The 18,461-nt window shown below is 53.2% G+C and overlaps 4 protein-coding genes across 4 annotated transcripts in view; 3 read left to right on the top strand and 1 right to left on the bottom strand.

The window, feature by feature from the left end:
• The window catches only part of LOC308660436 (alkaline ceramidase 1-like), a gene marked incomplete at both ends in the record, with an annotated part of 10,762 nt that extends 7,824 nt beyond the window's left edge, over positions 1–2,938 (top strand). Inside the window, 3 exons of the mRNA XM_081314811.1 lie at positions 386–523; positions 1,028–1,165; positions 2,770–2,938. Coding sequence (XP_081170937.1) covers positions 386–523; positions 1,028–1,165; positions 2,770–2,938 — 445 coding nt within the window. The remainder of the gene's footprint in view (positions 1–385; positions 524–1,027; positions 1,166–2,769) is intronic.
• Positions 1–18,461, top strand: part of LOC308677033 (nicotinamide riboside kinase 2-like) — an 828,951-nt gene that overhangs the window by 344,879 nt on the left and 465,611 nt on the right. The gene's annotated exons all lie outside the window — the stretch shown is intronic.
• Positions 10,054–13,886, top strand: PRR22 (proline rich 22; the record flags this gene model as incomplete). The annotated part of the gene is made up of 3 exons (XM_081314812.1): positions 10,054–10,171; positions 11,090–11,146; positions 12,751–13,886. 3 exons carry the CDS (start codon positions 10,054–10,056, stop codon positions 13,884–13,886), a joined length of 1,311 nt encoding a protein of 436 aa, XP_081170938.1.
• The window catches only part of RFX2 (regulatory factor X2), a 62,101-nt gene continuing 59,643 nt past the window's right edge, over positions 16,004–18,461 (bottom strand). The window contains exons 15-17 of the mRNA XM_081314813.1: positions 17,488–17,641; positions 16,647–16,689; positions 16,004–16,534 (exon numbers count right to left, since the gene is read on the bottom strand). Of these exons, the coding sequence (XP_081170939.1) occupies positions 16,440–16,534; positions 16,647–16,689; positions 17,488–17,641 (292 nt within the window). The 3' untranslated portion in view covers positions 16,004–16,439. The remainder of the gene's footprint in view (positions 16,535–16,646; positions 16,690–17,487; positions 17,642–18,461) is intronic.

Raw genomic sequence — 18,461 nt, forward strand, 5'->3', positions numbered from 1 at the left:
GGAAGAGGAAGAGAGGACGAAGGGGGAAGGAGGAAGAGGAGAAAGAAAGGTTGAGACGGAGGAGGAGGAAGAGGAGAAAGAAGGGAGAGAGGTGGAAGGAGAAGGAGGAGGGGAAAGAGAGAAGGTTGAGAGGGAGGAAGAGGAGAAGGAGGAAGAAGGGAAGGAGGAAGAGGAAGAGAGCATGAAGGGGAAGGAGGAGGAGGAAGAGGAGAAAGAAGGGAGAGAGGTGGAAGGGGAAGGAGGAGGGGAAAGAGAGAAGGTTGAGAGGGAGGAAGAGGAGGAGGAGGAAGAAGGGAACGAGGAAGAGGAAGAGAAGGGGAAGGAGGAGGAGGAGGCAGCACCCCCTCCGGGGCAAATGGCCTGAGTCCGGCCGTCCCTCCCGTAGGGAGCAGTTCCTCACCTTTGTGGCCACAGTGACCGTGACCGGCACCCTGATGTCCTTTGTGAAGCCGGCCCTCAATGCCTACATCCTCAACGGCGTGGCCTTCCACCTGCTCTACCTGGCCTTCGTGGAAGTTCGGAGGTAAGCGGCTGGAGGCTTTCCTTGCCGCCCTGCCCGGTGGCCGTTGACCCTCCGGAGGGGACAGGGCGGGCGGCTGCTGCGATTTGGGTCCTGGGTCGCTTCGCTCAGTGCCGCCGTAACTTTGGACGGTCGCTAAATGAACCGTGGTAAGGCAAGGACTGCCTGTATTCGGTGGCAAAGACCAGTCGGGAAGACTTTCCCTCGGGCTCAGAGCAGCGTGACCGGCGGTGTCTCTGAGGCGCCTCTCTGCCAGAGTCGGGCCCTTTTCCTCAAGGGGGGGGGGCTCCAGGGGCTCAGCCCTTCCTCTGCTTTCAGGCGGAAGGCCTGGGACATTCCCCCCCCGAGGGGGCCTGAACCCAGCTGCTGCCCAGGAAGGCAAGACCCGGGCGAGGGTCCCGTTTACAGAGCAGGGACCCAGCTGGGGGCACAGCGGGATGGCTCCCCCCCCTGTGGTGGCATCGACCTGCTGGGCGATGGCCCTCTCAGCCTTGTCCCCCTCCACAGGTGCAACAGCCCAGCGGTCAGGCGTGCGGCACTGACCATGACCTTCTGGTGGGTCGTCGCCATCAGTTGCTGGCTGACGGACAAATTTTTCTGCGGCTTCTGCCAAAGGCTCAACTTCTGCTACCTCCACAGTTTTTGGTAAGAGGCAGGCAGGGAGGGAGGGAGGGAGGGAGACGGAGAGGCAGAGAGAGGGAGGCAGGGAGGGAGGAAGTGAGGAAGTGAGGGAGGGAGAGAGGGAGGCAGGGAAAGGGAGAGAGGGAGGCATGGAGAGAGGGAGGGAGGGAGGGAGACAGAGAGAGGGAGGCAGGCAGGGAGGGAGCAAGGGAGGAAAGGAGGGAGAGAGGGAGGCAGAGAGAGGGAGGCAGGGAGGGAGGAAGTGAGAGAGGGAGGGAGGAAGGGAGGGAGAGAGGGAGGTAGGGAGGCAGGGAAAGGGAGAGAGGGAGGCATGGAAAGAGGGAGGAAGGGAGAGAGAGAGGGAGGAAAGGAGGGAGGCAGAGAGAGGGAGGCAGGGAGGGAGGAAGGGAGGAAGGGAGGGAGGGAGGGAAGAGGAAGGGAGGGAGGGAGGCAGGGAAAGGGAGAGAGGGAGGCATGGAGAGAGGGAGGGAGGGAGGAAGGGAGAGAGAGAGGGAGGAAAGGAGGGAGAAAGGGAGGCAGAGAGAGGGAGGCAGGGAGAGAGGCAGGGCGGTAGGGAGGCAGGGAAAGGGAGAGAGGGAGGCATGGAAAGAGGGAGGGAGGGAGGAAAGGAGGGAGGCAGGGAGACAGAGAGGGAGGCAGGGAGGGAGGGAGAGAGGAAGGCAGAGAGAGAGGGAGGGGGAGAGGGAGGAAAGGAGGGAGAGGGAGAGAGGGAGGGAGGGAGAGAGAGAGGGAGGAAAGGAGGGAGACAGGGAGGCAGAGAGAGGGAGGCAGGGAGAGAGGCAGGGAGGTAGGGAGGCAGGGAGACAGAGAGAGGGAGGAAGGGAGGGAGGAAGGGATAGAAGAAGGCAGAGAGAGAGGGAGGGAGGGAGGGAGGAAAGGAGGGAGACAGGGAGGAAGGGAGAGAGGGAGGGAGGGATGGAGGGAGAGAGAGAGGGAGGAAAGGAGGGAGACAGGGAGACAGAGATAGGGAGGCAGGGAGGGAGGAAGGGAGGGAGGGAGAGAGGAAGGCAGAGAGAGAGGGAGGGAGGGAGGGAGAGGGGAGGAAAGGAGGGAGAGGGAGGCAGGGAGAGAGAGAGGGAGGAAGGGAGAGAGAGGGAGGAAAGGAGGGAGGCGGAGGCAGAGAGAGGGAGGCAGGGAGAGAGGCAGGGAGGTAGGGAGGCAGGGAAAGGGAGAGAGGGAGGAAAGGAGGGAGGCAGGGAGGCAGGGAGGGAGGAAGGGAGGAAGGGAGGGAGGGACAGAGGAAGGCAGAGAGAGAGGGAGGGAGGGAGAGAGGGAGGAAAGGAGGGAGAGAGGGAGGCAGGGAGGGAGGGAGGGAGGCAGGTAGCTTGCCATCTCCAACTCCCCATGGGACAACTCTCTATGGGATATTTCAACAAAGACGAAAGTTAAGATTAATTACAACAGAACCAGGGCCAACAATCACAAAACAAAGTTAGTCCAGAAACACGAGAGTCAAAACCATCTCCATGAAATCGTGGTCAGCCGTAATCAAAGCCTCTAAACCAAACCATTGAGACGGCATTGAAGTGTCCTGCGGCCAGCTGGCCGTGGCGAGTGGTGCCGGACAGGGTTGGAGTGACCGAGGCTGCTTTCCCTCCCTCCCCCAGGCACGTCTTCATCAGCATGGCCCTCCTTCACTGCGTCACCCTCATCCTCTTCTTCGACGTCTACTACGACCTGCCCAGCAGTGAGCCCTCCATTGAGCATTGGCCCGGCAGCAGCTTCCCTCTGGCGCTGCCCTACGTCATGATCCGGAAGCCCCTGAAGTGGTGCTAGCCGCGCCGTCGGTTGGGGTCACCCCACGGGGCCCTCCAGGATGGAACCCAGCAGCTTTTTGTGGGGGCCTCAAGCAGACCGGGAGGAAGGTGGCTGGGATCCCCTGCAGACCAGGTCACCTCGGGCCCTCTGCGCTCCATCGCTTGCCTCCAAACCTGTTATCCACGCCTCCAGAAGTGTGTGTGTGTGGGGGAAAGACAAAGACAAATCAGAGACCGGAAATTCACCTCCAGTTTTTCTTCTCTGGCGCTGTGGGCCTCTCTCCAAAAACATGTTTAGAAGCATTTGGGTACCTTCGGATTAGAACGTAGAAGAGCCGCGTTGAAAGAGACCTTGGAGGTCTTAGGAGACAACCCTCTTGGCTCAAGGCAGGAGACCCCCGACCATTTCAGACCCTGGGCTCTCTTTGTCTTCTTTAAAAGCCTCCAATGATGGAGCACCCACAGCTTCTGGAGGCAGGTAGTTCCACTGGATAATTGTTCTAACTGTTAGGAAATTTCGCCTTAGTTCCAGGTTGCTCCTCTCCTTGATGAGTTTCCATCCGTTGCTTCTTGTCCTGCCTTCAGGGGCTTTGGAGAAGAGCTTGACTGCCTCTTCTTTGGGGCAGCCCCGGAGATACTGGAAGGCTGCTATCATGCCCCCCTGGCCCTTCTCTTCATTAAACTGGACAGACCCAATTCCAGCAACCGTTCCTTGTATGTTTTATCCTCCAGTCCCCTGATCATCTTTGTTGCTCTTCTCTGTACCCTTTCCAGAGTCTCAACATCTTTTTTACATCGTGGTGAGCAAAACGGGATGCAGGATTCCAAGTGCGGCCTTCTCAAGGCCTTGTAAAGTGGAATTAACACTTCACGCGATCTTGATTCTACCCCTCTGTTCGTGCACCCTTAATCAGAATGGAGCTGGAAGGGACCTTGGAGGTCTTCTAGTCCAACCCCCTGCTCAGGCAGGAGACCCTACGCCATTTCAACGGACTGGCAGGGAAGGAAGGAAGGGGTGAAAAGGAGAAGAAAGCAAGAAACGAAATAAATAGAGAGGCGGGGGCGGGGGGAAGGAGGGAGGAAAGAACATATAGAATAATGGGACTGGAAGGGAACTCAGAGGTCTTCTAGTCCAACCCCCTTGCCGCTCAGGCAGGAGGCCCTAGCCCATTTCAGAAAAATGGACTGTCCAGTATCTTCTTCAAACCCTCCAAGCATCACATTGGCTTGGCTTTTTCGGCGGCTGCAGCCCACGGCCGGCTCCTGCTTCAACAGTGGTCCAACTAGGGCACCTACCATGCACCCCCCCCCCATTGTGGGGCCAGGTGCCCCCTATTCTCTACCTGTGCATTAGCCAAGCAGGGGGCCTCCAGCTAGAGGGGAGAGGGCCAAATCAGCAGATAGGATAATTGGCAAGGCTTTCTGATCCCCCCACCCCCACTGCAGGGAAGCCCACCCCCTCTCTGGGACCTTGGATCTTAGGGGTGTCCCAAGGGTTAGGAGATATATATGTTGTTGTTGTTTGCTGCGAAGTCGTGTCTGACCCATCGCGACCCCACGGACAACGTTCCTCCAGGCCTTCCTGGCCTCTACCATCTTCTGGAGTCCATTTAAGCTCACGCCTATTGCTTCAGTAACTCCATCCAGCCACCTCATTCTCTGTCGTCCCCTTCTTCTCTTGCCCTCAATCTTTCCCAGCATTAGGCTCTTCTCCAGTGAGTCCTTCTTTCTCATTAGGTGGCCAAAGTATTTGAGTTTCCGCTTCAGGATCTGGCCTTCTAAAGAGCAGTCAGGGTTGATCTCCTCTAGGACTGACCGGTTGGATCGCCTTGCAGTCCAAGGGACTCGCAGGAGTCTTCTCCAGCACCAGAGTTCAAAGGCCTCCATTCTTTGGCGCTCAGCCTTTCTTATGGTCCAGCTTTCACTGCCATACATTGCAACTGGGAAGACCGTAGCCTTGACTATACGCACTTTTGTTCACAGGGTGATGTCTCTGCTTTTTAGTGTGCTGTCTAGACTTGCCATGGCTTTCCTCCCCAGGAGCAAGCGTCTTTTAATTTCTTGGCTACAGTCCCCATCTGCGGAAAATAAAATCTGTCACTACCTCCATTTCTTCCCCATTTATTTGCCAGGAATTGAGAGGGCCGGATGCCATGATCTTGGTTTTCTTAATGTTAAGTTTCAACCCAACTTTTGCACTCTCCTTCTTCACCCGCAACATATATATATATAATGTCTTGAGCATCTTGTACACACACACACACACAGACATATATATATATATATATGTAAATTTTTTGGATTGCTAACAAAGAATTAAAGAATTAACAAATACTTAACACACACACACACAGACATATATATATATATACATATATATATATATATATATATATACACATATATATATATACATATATATATATATATATATATATATATATATATATATATATATATATATATATATATATATATATATATATATATATATATATATATATATATATATATATATATATATATATATATATATATATATATATATATATATATATATATATATATATATATATATATATATATATATATATATATATATATATATATATATATATATATATATATTTTCAAATGTTAACTATTTAGATTACCTTGCTAGGCCCCAAACATGGGGCAAATCTTTATTTCCTGTTTTCAGCCTATCTTGAAGGCTATCAAACAGACAGTATACTCAGAAGGGTATAGCTGACTGAGGACGACTAAGGAGTCAGAAATGCATCTTCAGTTTCCCTTTAATTCTTTGTTAGTAATTTACACAAATATATGAATTGTCTGGTGTGACTACTGCCTGTTTGATAGCCTTCAAGATAGGCTGAAAACAGGAAATAAAGATTTGCCCCATGTTTGGGGCCTAGCAAGGTAATCTAAATAGTTAACATTTGTAAAACATATCTTCCCTTGCAGAAAAAAGCTAACAGAGCGAGAAGGACCTTGTGGCTTAGAGGCAAATAACACTGCCTTGTATGCAATCAGCCCAGGTTCGAATCTCAGAAGGGTATAGCTGACTGAGGACGACTAAGGAGTCAGAAATGCATCTTCAGTTTCCCTTTAATTCTTTGTTAGTAATTTACACAAATATATGAATTGTCCGGTGTGACTACTGCCTGTTTGATAGCCTTCAAGATAGGCTGAAAACAGGAAATAAAGATTTGCCCCATGTTTGGGGCCTAGCAAGGTAATCTAAATAGTTAACATTTGAAAAACATATCTTCCCTTGCAGAAAAAAGCTAACAGAGCGAGAAGGACCTTGTGGCTTAGAGGCAAATAACACTGCCTTGTATGCAATCAGCCCAGGTTCGAATCTCAGAAGGGTATAGCTGACTGAGGACGACTAAGGAGTCAGAAATGCATCTTCAGTTTCCCTTTAATTCTTTGTTAGTAATTTACATATATATATATATATATATATATATATATATATATATATATATATATATATATATATATATATATATACGTGTGTGTGTGTGTGTAAATTTTTTTGGCTTGCTAACAAAGAATAAAGGGAGACCGATATGATCATTTCAAACTTATTTGTTCTCATCAGTCAGCCATACCCTTCTGAGATTCGAACCTAAGACGCAGTCGGCCCAGGTTTGAATCTCAGAAGGGTATGGCTGACTGATGAGAACAAATAAGTTTGAAATGATCATATCGGTCTCCCTTTATTCTTTGTTAGCAAGCCAAAAAAAACAACACACAAATATGAGCTGCCACTGCTGTGGCTACTGCCTGTAGATGGCCTTGGGCTAGGCTGAAACAGGAAATAAGATTTGTCCCGTGTCTGGGACTAAGCAAGTGTATTCTGAATGCTTAACAAACATTTAACACATATCTTCCTTGCTTCTCAGCTAACAGAGAGAGAGAGAGAGAAAGAGAGAGAGAGAGAGAGCCTGTGGCCTAGGGGTTAAAACAACTGCTTAAGACGCAGTCGGCCCAGGTTCGAATCTCAGAAGGGTATGGCTGACTGATGAGAACAAATAAGTTTGAAATGATAATATCGGTCTCCCTTTATTCTTTGTTAGCAAGCAAAAAAAAATACATATATAGAAGGGACGCTGAGCTTGTTGATTAGAAGGTCGGCAGTTTGGCAGGTCGAATCCCGAGTGCCGCGTAGCAGAGTGAGTGCCTGTTACTCATCCCAGCTTCTGCCAACCTAGCAGTTCGAAAGCACGTAAAAACGCAAGTAGAAAAATAGGGACCACTACGGTGGGAAGGTAACAGCGTTTTGGCCACATGACCACGGAGACGTCCTCAGACAAACGCTGGCTCTTCGGCTTTCAAACGGAGATGAGCACCGGCCCCTAGAGTTAGAAACGACTAGCACGCATGTGCGGAGGAACCTTTACCTTTACCTTAAAAATATAAAAGCCAAGATGGCAGCCACAACAATGGGGCAGAAACCTGCCACTTTCTTGTGTGCATCGCTAGGGCCGCGATCCTGGTGAGGATTTGATCTTCTCAAGAGTGATCCGTTGACTGAATTCTGCAGGATGCCCCTCCTGGGAACACCCCCTTGGCCCATGTTCTCTTGGCTAAGCACACACCTCCTTCCTTTCCAATAGGGATCCTGTTTCGAATTGGCCACCCAGCCTCCTCCTCCTCGCCAGACTGGGTCCTTGGGCTCTTCTTAACGCGAGTTGGAATGTACGTTGCACCGTATTTGGCGGCGGGAAAGAATCCGATCAATGCACAATAAAAAGGAACGTTTCCCCCCCACCCTCGGAGTCAGAAAATCTCATTCTGTTGAAGCTGTCCAGGATCGCATTTGCCTTTTTTTTTTTTGGGTAGCCGGATGGCCGCGTTGCAGTCAATGGGTGTCCCAGGTTCTTTTCCATGCATGGGTTTGCCAAAGGGAATCTCTCGTGGATCTGGCATGCAGTTGATTTGAATTGCTTCGGGAGGGAGGGAGGAAAGAGAGGTGTTGGGGGGACATAGAATAATAGGATGGGAAGGGGCCTTAGAGGTCGTCTAGTCCAACCTCCTTGCTCAAGCAGGAAAACCTGTACCATTTCAGGCAAATGCAGAGAAGGAAAGAAAGAAAGAAAGAAAGAAAGAAAGAAAGAAAGAAAGAAAGAAAGAAAGAAAGAAAGAAAGAAAGAAAGAAAGAAAGGAAGGAAGGAAGGAAGGAAGGAAGGAAGGAAGGAAGGAAGGAAGGAAGGAAGGAAGGAAGGAATGGAGGGACGGAGGGAGGGAGGGAGGGAGGGAATTCCCCAGGAAGCATTTGTGGACTTCAACTCCCAGAATTCCCAAACTGGCTGGGGAATTCCGGGCGGGAGTTGAAGCCCCCAAGTCTTAAAGCTGCCAAGGTTGGAAAAACCCCCCCAGGCGCATCACCAAGCCAAGGAAGGGGTGGAAATCCGGGGAGGGGCAGCCCTTTCTGAAGCGGCCGTTGGGGATGCCTAGGAAGACCTCTTCAATTGCACAAACACAATTTGGTGCTACTGGGGTGGGGGAAGAGAATATTCCCGGCTCGCAGTCGAACCGGAGCAGCCCTCAAAGTTTGGAAGCTGGAAATGGCCCTGATGCACGGACTGGAGGGACCCTCTCCCACCTGGCCCGCCCTAAGGCCCTCCGCGCAAGGCACCTGTTGCTGCTGCCCCCCCCCGGGCTCAGGATCAAGCCCCCCCACCTGGGAAAGCCTTGGCCTTTGGGGGGAATTCCCGAGATGCCAGCAGATCTCTGACTTCCCTTCAACCCCCAGAATTCCCCAGCCTTCCCCAGCCAGGCAGAAAAAACGGGCTGAGGAATTTCTTCCCTTCCTCCCCCCACCCTCCCAATCCCATCCCCACCCTCCCTTCCTCCCAATCTTCCGCCCTCCCTTCCTCCATCCCTTCCTCCCTCTATCCGTTCCTATCCTCCTTCCCTCCAATCCTCCCATCCTTCCTTGCTCCCTCCCTTCCTCTCTCCCATCCTCCCATCCTTCCTCTTCCTCCCACCCTTCCTCCCATCCTCCCTTTATCTCTCCCTCCCTCCATTCCTCCCAATCTTCCTCTCACCCTTCTCTCTTAATCCCTCTCCCCCTCCATCCCTTCCACTCTTCCTCCCTCCCACCCTCCCTTCCTCTCCCCCTCCCTCCCTTCCTCCCTCTTCCTCCCACCCTTCCTCCTATCCTCCCTTTATCTCTCTCCCTCCCACCTTCCCTTCCTCCCTCCCACCCTCCCTCCCTCTTCCTCCCATCCTCCCTTCCTCCTTTCCACCCTTCCTCCCTCATCCCTCCCTCCATCTCTTCCTTGCTCCCTCCCTCCCTTCTAGCCCTGATGATGTTATCTAGTTGGGTAATGAAACGTCTGCAGGAAAACCACCAGGCCCAGAGAGCATCAAGGGCCCCTCAAAGATGCAAGCGATTGGAAGAGCAAAGCATTTCAAAAGAAGACCCAAACAAACCAGAGCATCACAAAAGACACCAGGAAAAGGGGCCTCTACGGACACTCTGTCCCCCCCCCCCACAATCACCGGGCGCCAAATGAACAGGGCGGCATTGTTTTGGCAGGGACACCCTAACCAGGCCGACAATGGGATGGATCCTAACTGCCACACAGGTACAAAAGGCAGGTGGGAGCTTTAATTACACCATCATCGCAGCGGCCATCTTGCCTTTTTTGACTGCCCCTGCAGGTTTCAAGAATGGGGAGGAGGGGGGGGGAACACCTCAGATTTGGGGAAAGCCCTCTTGGTGGCCACGTCAGTCTTCCTTTCCGTAGACGGGACTCTTGGAACGCCCCAAGGATGCTCAGAGAGGAGGCCGATGGGTACCGTAGACCTTCTGCGCTCGCCAGAGACCCTTTGCCCCTCCTTGGTTCTTGCAATGACTTTTTTGCCCACCCCTCCACCCCCCCCCAGCCCTCTCCTCTCCTCTCTCTCCCCCGCCCACCCACGGTCTGTCCGTCCGTCTGTCCTACGGGGGTCAAGGGCTGCAGAATCTTTAAAGGACCCACCTGGAACCCGTTCCTGAGTAACCATGCAAACAGAAGAAGGGTGCCCATGGCAACGGACTCCAGGAAGCCACGCCCCCTCCCTCCGCAGGGGGGTCCAGATGGGAAGACGGTCCTTCAGCCCCCAGGAGGGAGCATGCAGCAGCCCAAAGTCTTCTACCCCCAGCACGAGACCTACACCTCTCGGCCCATAGAGCGACTGGACGGGCAGTTTGGACGGGCGTTTGTCCTGCCCGAAAACCTTGCCTCTGTAGGTAGGCATCCCTTGCTCGAACCGTAGCCGGACCGGCAGGCCTAAGGAGGACTGGCCCACGCCTTCCCGAGCTTGGCCCCTCTTCTTGGAGGGCAGAGTGCCCCATTGCAACTTCCTGGACCCACCAGGCAGCCCTCAGCTGCTGCCCAAGGAAAGGAATTCATCTGCCTTTTGGGTAGCCCTCCCTCTCCCGGGTTCGTTCTTGGGGGGGCATCCTTACTTTCCTGCCCCTCCCCTTCTGAGGGGACAGGGGTGCAATCCCCCTCTTTCGCAGCTTGGGGGATGCCTGGATAGGTGAAATAAATTCTCGGCTGGGCCAGGAGTGGTAGATTTGCACCATTTCTGCAGAAAAGGAATCCATCAGGACCCATTTCTTTCAAATCTGTGTGTGTGTGTGTGTGTGTGTGTGTGTGTGTGTGTGTGTGTGTGTGTTAAGATGACCCTTAACCCAGGATGTAGTTGGTTTCCTACCACCCCCTTCCCCCTCCCAACAATTCGGTCTTGTAAGGAGACCCAAAACGTCTTGCAAACTTCTGCGGTGGTGAGAAACCTTTAGTTGACGCAGCCCACGGCTCCAGTTTTTTTTTTTCCTTCCCCCCAATTGACTCGCTAAGGAAAGCGGGGCGAGCAATTTGGACTAGCAGTTGCAACCTTCGCTTAACAAGCCAAAAACTAAACCGCTATCCTGCACAACTAGGAGGCCAACTGATTAAAAATGAACTTCACAAGGCAAGGTCATGCTAAAACCAGGATTCGCGGCGCCTCTAAGCTCGCAGCGACACTTGCATCCGACACCTACGCTGCTTAAAGTGGGAATCCTGAGTTTAAAAGCTCAGCCAGAAGTGGTAGAAGAGGAGAAGCCACCAATGCTGGCTTAATCGGAGAACCCTGGCTAAATTGTCTTGTGTTGTCATTGCAGGAACGCCCAGCTTGTACCACCCACCTAATCAAGATCTTTGTGCAGCGCCCCCAGCAGGTAAATCTTTTGTGGTGCGTAGAAAGTAGCCATGGGGCAGAGTGGCCTTTGTGCAACACATTTATGCTGGCTTGGCCCTTTCTTGCTCGCCATTGCGGTTAACATCTCATCTCCAAAACGTTTTCATTCACCACGGATGCAATCCCTTGGTGCCATATTTTATTGTGACTATAGAGTGGGTGCGTAAATCAGGATTATGGGGTGGGCACATAAATTTACAGAACTCGCTGTCAACTATTAATCGATCACCCTCACCCTAACCATTCTGGGGGTGGGGGGTGGGAAGAGCTAATAAAAGCGGATGTGATCGGTGGGTGCCCAAAACTCAAAAAAAAGGGGAACAACAGCTATTACTGTAAAACCCAGATTTGGAACCGGGCAGAAGGAAAGGAAAATTGGACCGATTTTTTTCAAAGGTTCTTGGGAGGAAAATTGTGGAAACTGGATAGGCATCTCGCAGGGGTCCTGGGGATGGGTGAGAATCACCCTCCCCATCCTGGAGGCAGAGCTGCCCCCCACCCAGGGGAAAAGACCAAGACTGGACACTGTGGTGTCTATCAATGATCCTCTAATCAATGTGCAAGATGATTGATTCATATTGCAATTAACTTCTCTCTCTCATCTATCTATCTATCCATCCATCCATCCATCCATCCATCCATCCATCCATCCATATCTATCTATCTATCTATCTATCTATCTATCTATCTATCTATCTATCTATCTATCTATCTATCTATCTATCTATCTATCTATCTATCTATCTATCTATCTATCTATCTATCTATCATCTATCTATCTATCTATCTATCTTACTCTCTCTATCATCTCTCTATCCTAGCATCTATCTGTCTGTCTCTTTCTATTCCTCTATCATGATCATCTATATCTATCTATCTATCTATCTATCTATCTATCTATCTATCTATCTATCTATCTATCTATCTATCTATCTATCTATCATCTATCTATCTATCTATCTATCTATCTATCTATCTATCATCTATCTTACTCTCTCTAGCTATCATCTCTCTCTATCCTAGCATCTGTCTGTCTGTCTCTCCTCTATCATGATCATCTATATCTTTCAATCATCTGTCTACCCTCTACCCCCATCCATCCACCCACCCATCCACCTACCTATCATGTATCCCTCTATCCTCTATCATGATCATCTATATCCATCATCTATCAACTCTCTAGCTATCATCTCTCTATCCTAGCATGTGTCTGTCTGTTTGTCTGTATCTGTCTGTCTATCTATCAATGATATCAATCTTTCAATCATCTGTCTGTCTACTCCCCCACCCCCCATCCATCCATCCATCCATCCACCTGCCTACCTACCTACCTACCTATCTCTGCATCATGCATCTGCCCCTCTTCCTTGCCAACCCAGGGCAGCGTGTGGGGATGGTCCCTTGCAGGCAAAGCCTTCCTGTGCCCCACACGTGGGCATCGCTGCCATGCTCTGGCCAGGCAAGGCCTTTGCCAGACTCCGGGGCAGAAGGAAAGCCATTTTGGATTGTGCCCAACAAACGGCCCGGCTGGCCTTTGGCCCAGACTGGTTTGGAGGCCTGGTGATGTCTCTCCTCTCCTTGCAGGCTTCCACATGGCGCCCTGCGGCTGCTTCTTCGACCCCCGCATCTACCGCATCGAGTGGGCCACGGCCAACTTCGTCCAGCCCTCGGTGTACAAACTGTCCAGCGGGCCCAGCCCCCAAAACCCGTACCTTCTGGACAGCCAGAAGTATCTCAAGGGTTCGGCCCAGTCCCTGCCCTACGCCCCGTACCAGCCCGTGACCGGCAACCCTCCGTTTGCCATGCCCTTCTTCAAGCCCAAGGGCTCCCCCGCCAAGCTGACCGACCACGTCGGCTTCGTGGCCAACCTGGCACACGGCCCCCCATTCGTGGAGGTGCCCCATCTCCCAGGAGAGAGCCTGATGCCTGCGGAAGACCACAAACTGTTGGCTGTGGTCCCGAGTCCGAGTCTTAAGGAGCAGCAGCAACAGCAGCAGCAAAGCCAGGTGGGCCCTTACCTGCCTCTCAACCCCAGGCCCGGCCTGGCTTTCCCAGCCTTCAAGGGCTTCCCAGCAGAGGAAGGGGACTTCAAAGGTGGTGATGCCCCCCTGGGGATGGGGGAGCCTTCCCACAGCCCCGACATCCACCTTCAAGAGCCGTTTCCCTGCCAGGGGATGGAACCGTTGGAGCCTTGCGTGAACCTGGAGGGGCTTCTCCTACGGGAGACCCCCCTATTGGAGGAGCCGGGCGAGGCCTTTCAGCTGCTGGACCAGATTCCCCTGGAAGACGCCATGAAGCTCTTTGACTGCTCGCCCATCCATTCTGACACCGAGCCCTCCCTGGACGAAGGGCTCCAGGCTGCAGGGGGGACCGTCCGGGATGGCTGCTGCTTCGCCAGCCAGGACTCGTCCAGCGACATCCGGTCCCTCAATCTGCCGGACGAGCTGCTCTCCTTTGATTATAGCGTCCCAGAGATCCTGAGCGCCGTGACCAGCTTGGATTATCTCTACGAGGTGAACTCCTTCGGGGAGGAGCACCCGTGGGGGAGCAGACTGGGCTCGCCCCCGCCTCTGCCGAGGCTCCTCGGTTCTCCCGTGGGCATGGAGGAGAAGAGGAGGAATGCGGGCTCCGGCGGCAGAGCCAGGAAGCCCGAACGGGCATCCGTGCAGGGGGGTGACCGAGAGACTCCGGAGCTAAACTCGGCCCTGCTGGCCCTCTGAGACGGGCGGGAGGGCAACCTGGACATATATCTCAAGCCTGAGAGTTGGATTCTGACGGATTTGGTGTATTAAAAAAGCATATCCTGAACTCAGAGCGGGCCCTGCCGTGTGTGACTCCTTTTCTCTCGCGGGATTCAGCTTCAGGAGAACCTGGGAGCGGGGGGAAGGGGGGAAAGAGATTGTAGTTCTCCTGGAATCAGAGTGACCTTCCCCCCCCCTCCGAGGACATCTAGTCCAACCCCTGGATTGGTGCAGGGATCCAAATGGAAGTTTCCACAGGAGGGGGCTGCCCACCTCCTTCCTGACAACATCTGGAGAATGGGATGGCTGCAGGTTGGGCTCGACTGGCTGGTGCCAGGGTGCGAGTTGGACCCAGCCCAGGGGGATTCAGCGTGGGAGGGCGATGGCACCGCCGTGCATGATGGTTTTAATATTCTGGCCTTGTTTTATTTCCTGTGTTGATGATGCGAGCCAGCCAGGGATATTATCAAAGATTCATTCATCCGTCCGTTCGATACGCCACCCATATCAATAGCAATAAGGACTTAGGCTTATATCCCGCTTCACGCTGCTTTTACAGCCCCCTCTAAGCGGTTTACAGAGTCAGCCTCTTTGCCCCCAACAATCCGGGTCTTCATTTTACTGACTTTGGAAGGATGGCAGACTGAGTCAGCCTTGAGCCGGTCAGGATTGAACTCCTGGCAGTGGGCAGAGTCAGCCTGCAATGCTGCATCCTCACCATTGCGCCACTACGGCTCAATGTTGAATTATTTGGGGCTGCTTAAATCATTTAAATTATCTCAATTATTGAATGAATGAATGAATGAATGAATGAACGAAGGAACGAACCTAACCAAGAAAATAAATATTTTGTACACCGCTTTGTTGCTGCATTTATCGCCCGGTTCAAAACTTTGGCATCCCCGTTTTCGGCTACACTTGCACACCCACAACTGAAAGCTATGTGCAGTTTTCAGGAGACAAACCCAACCTGTAAATAGGTCACTGATTCACACAGACGTCCCTGTGCACATTCAGCCATATTAACCTTGGCCTGCCTGGATTGTGCCATTTCCGGATTGCTGAGGATTGGGAGAACCAAAGCAGGTTCCTGGCGCAACCATGACAACCTGGGGAATTCTGGGAAGTGTGCCTGCAGGAAGACGACTTTGCCATTCTTCCCGTCAAGTGGCTGTTTGTCCTTGGAGTACAGGTAATCCTCGATGTACGACCACAATAGACCCCAACATGTTTGTTGCCAAGCAAGACGCTTGTTAAGCGAGATTTGCCCCATTTTCACGACCTTTCTTGCCGCTGTTGTTAAGTGAACCCACTGCAGTTGCTAAGTGAGGAACACGGTCGCTAAGTGAACCCAGCTTTCCCGTTGACTTTGCTTGTCAGAAGGTTGCCAAAGGGGATCACGTAACTCCGGGACACTTCAACCGCCATAACTATAAGTCAGCTGCCAAGCTTCTGAATTTTGATCCCGTGACCATGGGGGGGGGGAGGATGCTGCAACGGTCGTAAGTCTGAAAAACGGTCGCAAGTCGCTTTTTTCAATGCCATTGTAACTTTGAACGGTCGCTAAATGAACCGTTGTAAGTTGTAAGTCGAGGACTGTAATTCCTCAACCTGAGGAACTTGAAGATGGGTGGACCCACCTTCAAGTTGCTCAGGTAAAGGTAAGGTTCCCCCGCACATGCGTGCTAGTCGTTTCCGACTCTAGGGGCCGGTGCTCATCTCCGTTTCAAAGCCGAAGAGCCAGCGCTTGTCTGAGGATGTCTCCGTGGTCATGTGGCCGGCATGACTGGACGCCAAAGGCGCATGGAACACACCTTCCCACCGCAGTGGTCCCTATTTTCCTACTTGCATTTTTACATGCTTTCGAACTGCTAGGTTGGCAGAAGCTGGGATGAGTAACAGGCGCTCACCCTGTTACGCGGCACTCGGGATTCGACCCGCCAAACTGCCGACCTTCTGATCCACAAGTTGCTCAGGTTGCAGCAAAACACCGTCCTAGAGTATCCCTCCTCCAGTGGTGCCCCACCTGGGCCCAGGAGAAGATGGCACTTAGCTACGTGCGACGACAGGCAAAGAGAGATTCAAGGACAATGACGGATGCTCACGATTGGCCACAGTGTCAATTTATTTAGCAAGAGTTGGAGAGGACGCCGGATGAGTCCCCCTTCTCTGGCCAGGCGCAAAATTGACGCGCATAGACTTGGATCACAGTGGCACCTCGGCAGGTTTTTCCCTCGGTGAGTGGAGTCAGTTAAGGCAGAGAGAAAGAGCAGGAGGGAGGGTGGGGGTGGGGGAAGGAGAGCTGGCCAGGGGTCCCTGCAAAGAGAAGGACCGGGCTGATTGCCGAGGACCTTCTCTGTCTTTGCTGGACACCGGCCCGTCTTTGGCGAAGATCTGTAAACACGAGGTGGAATCAAGAGGCACAACGTCATCCGTAAGGACCGGGAGTCCTCACGGGGCATCACTCGGAAAGCCTTGGCACTCTCGGTGGAGTCGGGGTCGAGGGCACAGGACCTGCCCGTCAGCCGGAGGCTAGATCTCCTGCAAGGATGGACCGGGGTCGCTGTGCTCGCGCTTCACCTGGGGCTTGCAGGCTCCGGCCTCGTGCCCTAGGGCGCCGAAGGTGTCTGCGGGAAGGAGAAAGATGGGCCCAGCTTTAACCTGGGGGAGTGGGGGAAGAAAGCCCCCCAATGGGCTGGCGAGAGGCCTCCCGGTGCAGGAGGGCCGGAGGATCCGTACCTTTATCGAGGACCGCCGGAGACAGGGAGGCGAGGTCGCTGAACTGGAAAAGAGAAGATGACGGGGGCTCGATGGGGCTCTCAAGGCCCACCGCAAGTCCCTCACATGACGCCCCCACGGCTGACCCATCACAAAACCACACGAAGAACACCGGCACAGACATGCCCTAGACGCCGCTGAAGAAGTTGCCAACGAAACGTTCGGAAACCGGCTCACCAGCTCGGAAACGACCCTCCACCCTTGTCCAACGCCCGAGCGACAGATATTGGCCGCTATAGCAAATCCAGATTCCTGTCTCGGGGCAAAGCCAGCACTGGGAGGCCGAAGGGTGGGCAGGGGGTTGCGGGGGGGGGTCTGCCTGCAATGAGCAGGCCTCTCCCAGAAAAGGAGAAGGTCTGTCCGCTCCCTTTGGGAGGTAGTTTTAAACAGGGAGAATCGTCCAGCTGGCTGGCCGTCCACCTTGGTTTTGTCCACATGCGTTTCTCTGGGCTTCTGACAGCCCGGCCTTTGGGATGAATGGGGGGGCGCTTCCCCTGCCCCCAAAGGCCTCCCCAGCCATTATTACTGTCCTGCAAGAGACTCTGCCAACCCACCTGCCCAGAAGCGCCCCCCCCGCTTGCCTTCAGAAGCTGTGGGTGCTCCATCGCTGGAGGTTTTTAAGGAAAGGCCGGACAGCCATTTGTCCAGAACGGTATAAAGTCTCCTGCGCGAGCAGGGGGTTGGACTAGAAGACCTCCGAGGTCCCCTCCGGCTCTGGTCCTCCGTCATACACCCAGCCGCCAGAGGGATTCTGCTCGCTCCCTCCCTGCACGGCTGCTGGCGAGCCGTCCCTGGCGCTCACCTCTCCCATCACGGCGATGGGCGTCTCCCCTGTGGCTTCGGCCACCCGGTGCTCCACCAGGTAGAACATGTACTCGTCGTAGAGGAGGCGGATCAGGTGAAAGGAGCCGAAACTGGCGGCGCTGCGCAAGGTGAGGTCGCGGATCACCATGGAACTGAGGGAGGAAGAAAGGGGGGGACCGTCAGCTGAGCCTGAGAGCTGGGGGGTGGGGCGGGGATGGGGAGAGGCCCTTCCTGGCTTCGGAAGAGAAATGGGGCTGTTCCTGTTCTTGGCAAGCAAAGTGTGTGTGTGTGTGTGCGCGCGTGCACACGCATGTGCCCGTGTGTGTGCTGATAGAAGGGAATATCTCTGAGCTTGGCTGTTTTCTGGCAGATATTTCATTACACAACTAGGTAACAGCATCAGGGATACGCCAGAGTGGGTGGGGGGAGAGGAGGAGGAGGAGGAGGAGGAGGAGGAGGAGGAGGAAGAGGATGAGAAAGAGTAGTCGTGGGGTCCTGGGTGGTCTCTGATCTTGGTGGTTTCTTGCAGAGGTTTCATGACCCAACTATGTGACATCATCAATGCTAGAAGGGAGGGGGGTTTGGGGAGAGGAGGAGGAGGAGGAGGAGGAGGAGGAAGAGTAGTTGTGGGGACCTTGGTGGTTTGGGGAGAAGAGAGGAGGAGGAAAAGGAGGAGGAGGAGGAGGAGGAGGAGGAGGAGGAAGAGGAAGAGTAGTTGTGGGGTCCTGGGTGCTCTCTGATCTTGGTGGTTTTCTTGCAGAGGTTTCATGACCCAACTATGTAACATCATCAATGCTAGAAGGGAGGGGGGTTTGAGGAGAGGAGGAGGAGGAGGAGGAGGAGGAGGAGAACCATGGGGTCCTTGGTGCTCTCCAAGCTTGGCTGTTTCTTGGAAATGTTGCATGACCCAACTAGGTAACATCACTACAACCAATGCAATTATTATTATTTGTGTTCGCGCGTGCGTGTTTG

Source organism: Vipera berus (genome assembly GCF_964194415.1).
Source record: "Vipera berus genome assembly, chromosome: 1".
NCBI lineage: Eukaryota > Metazoa > Chordata > Lepidosauria > Squamata > Viperidae > Vipera > Vipera berus.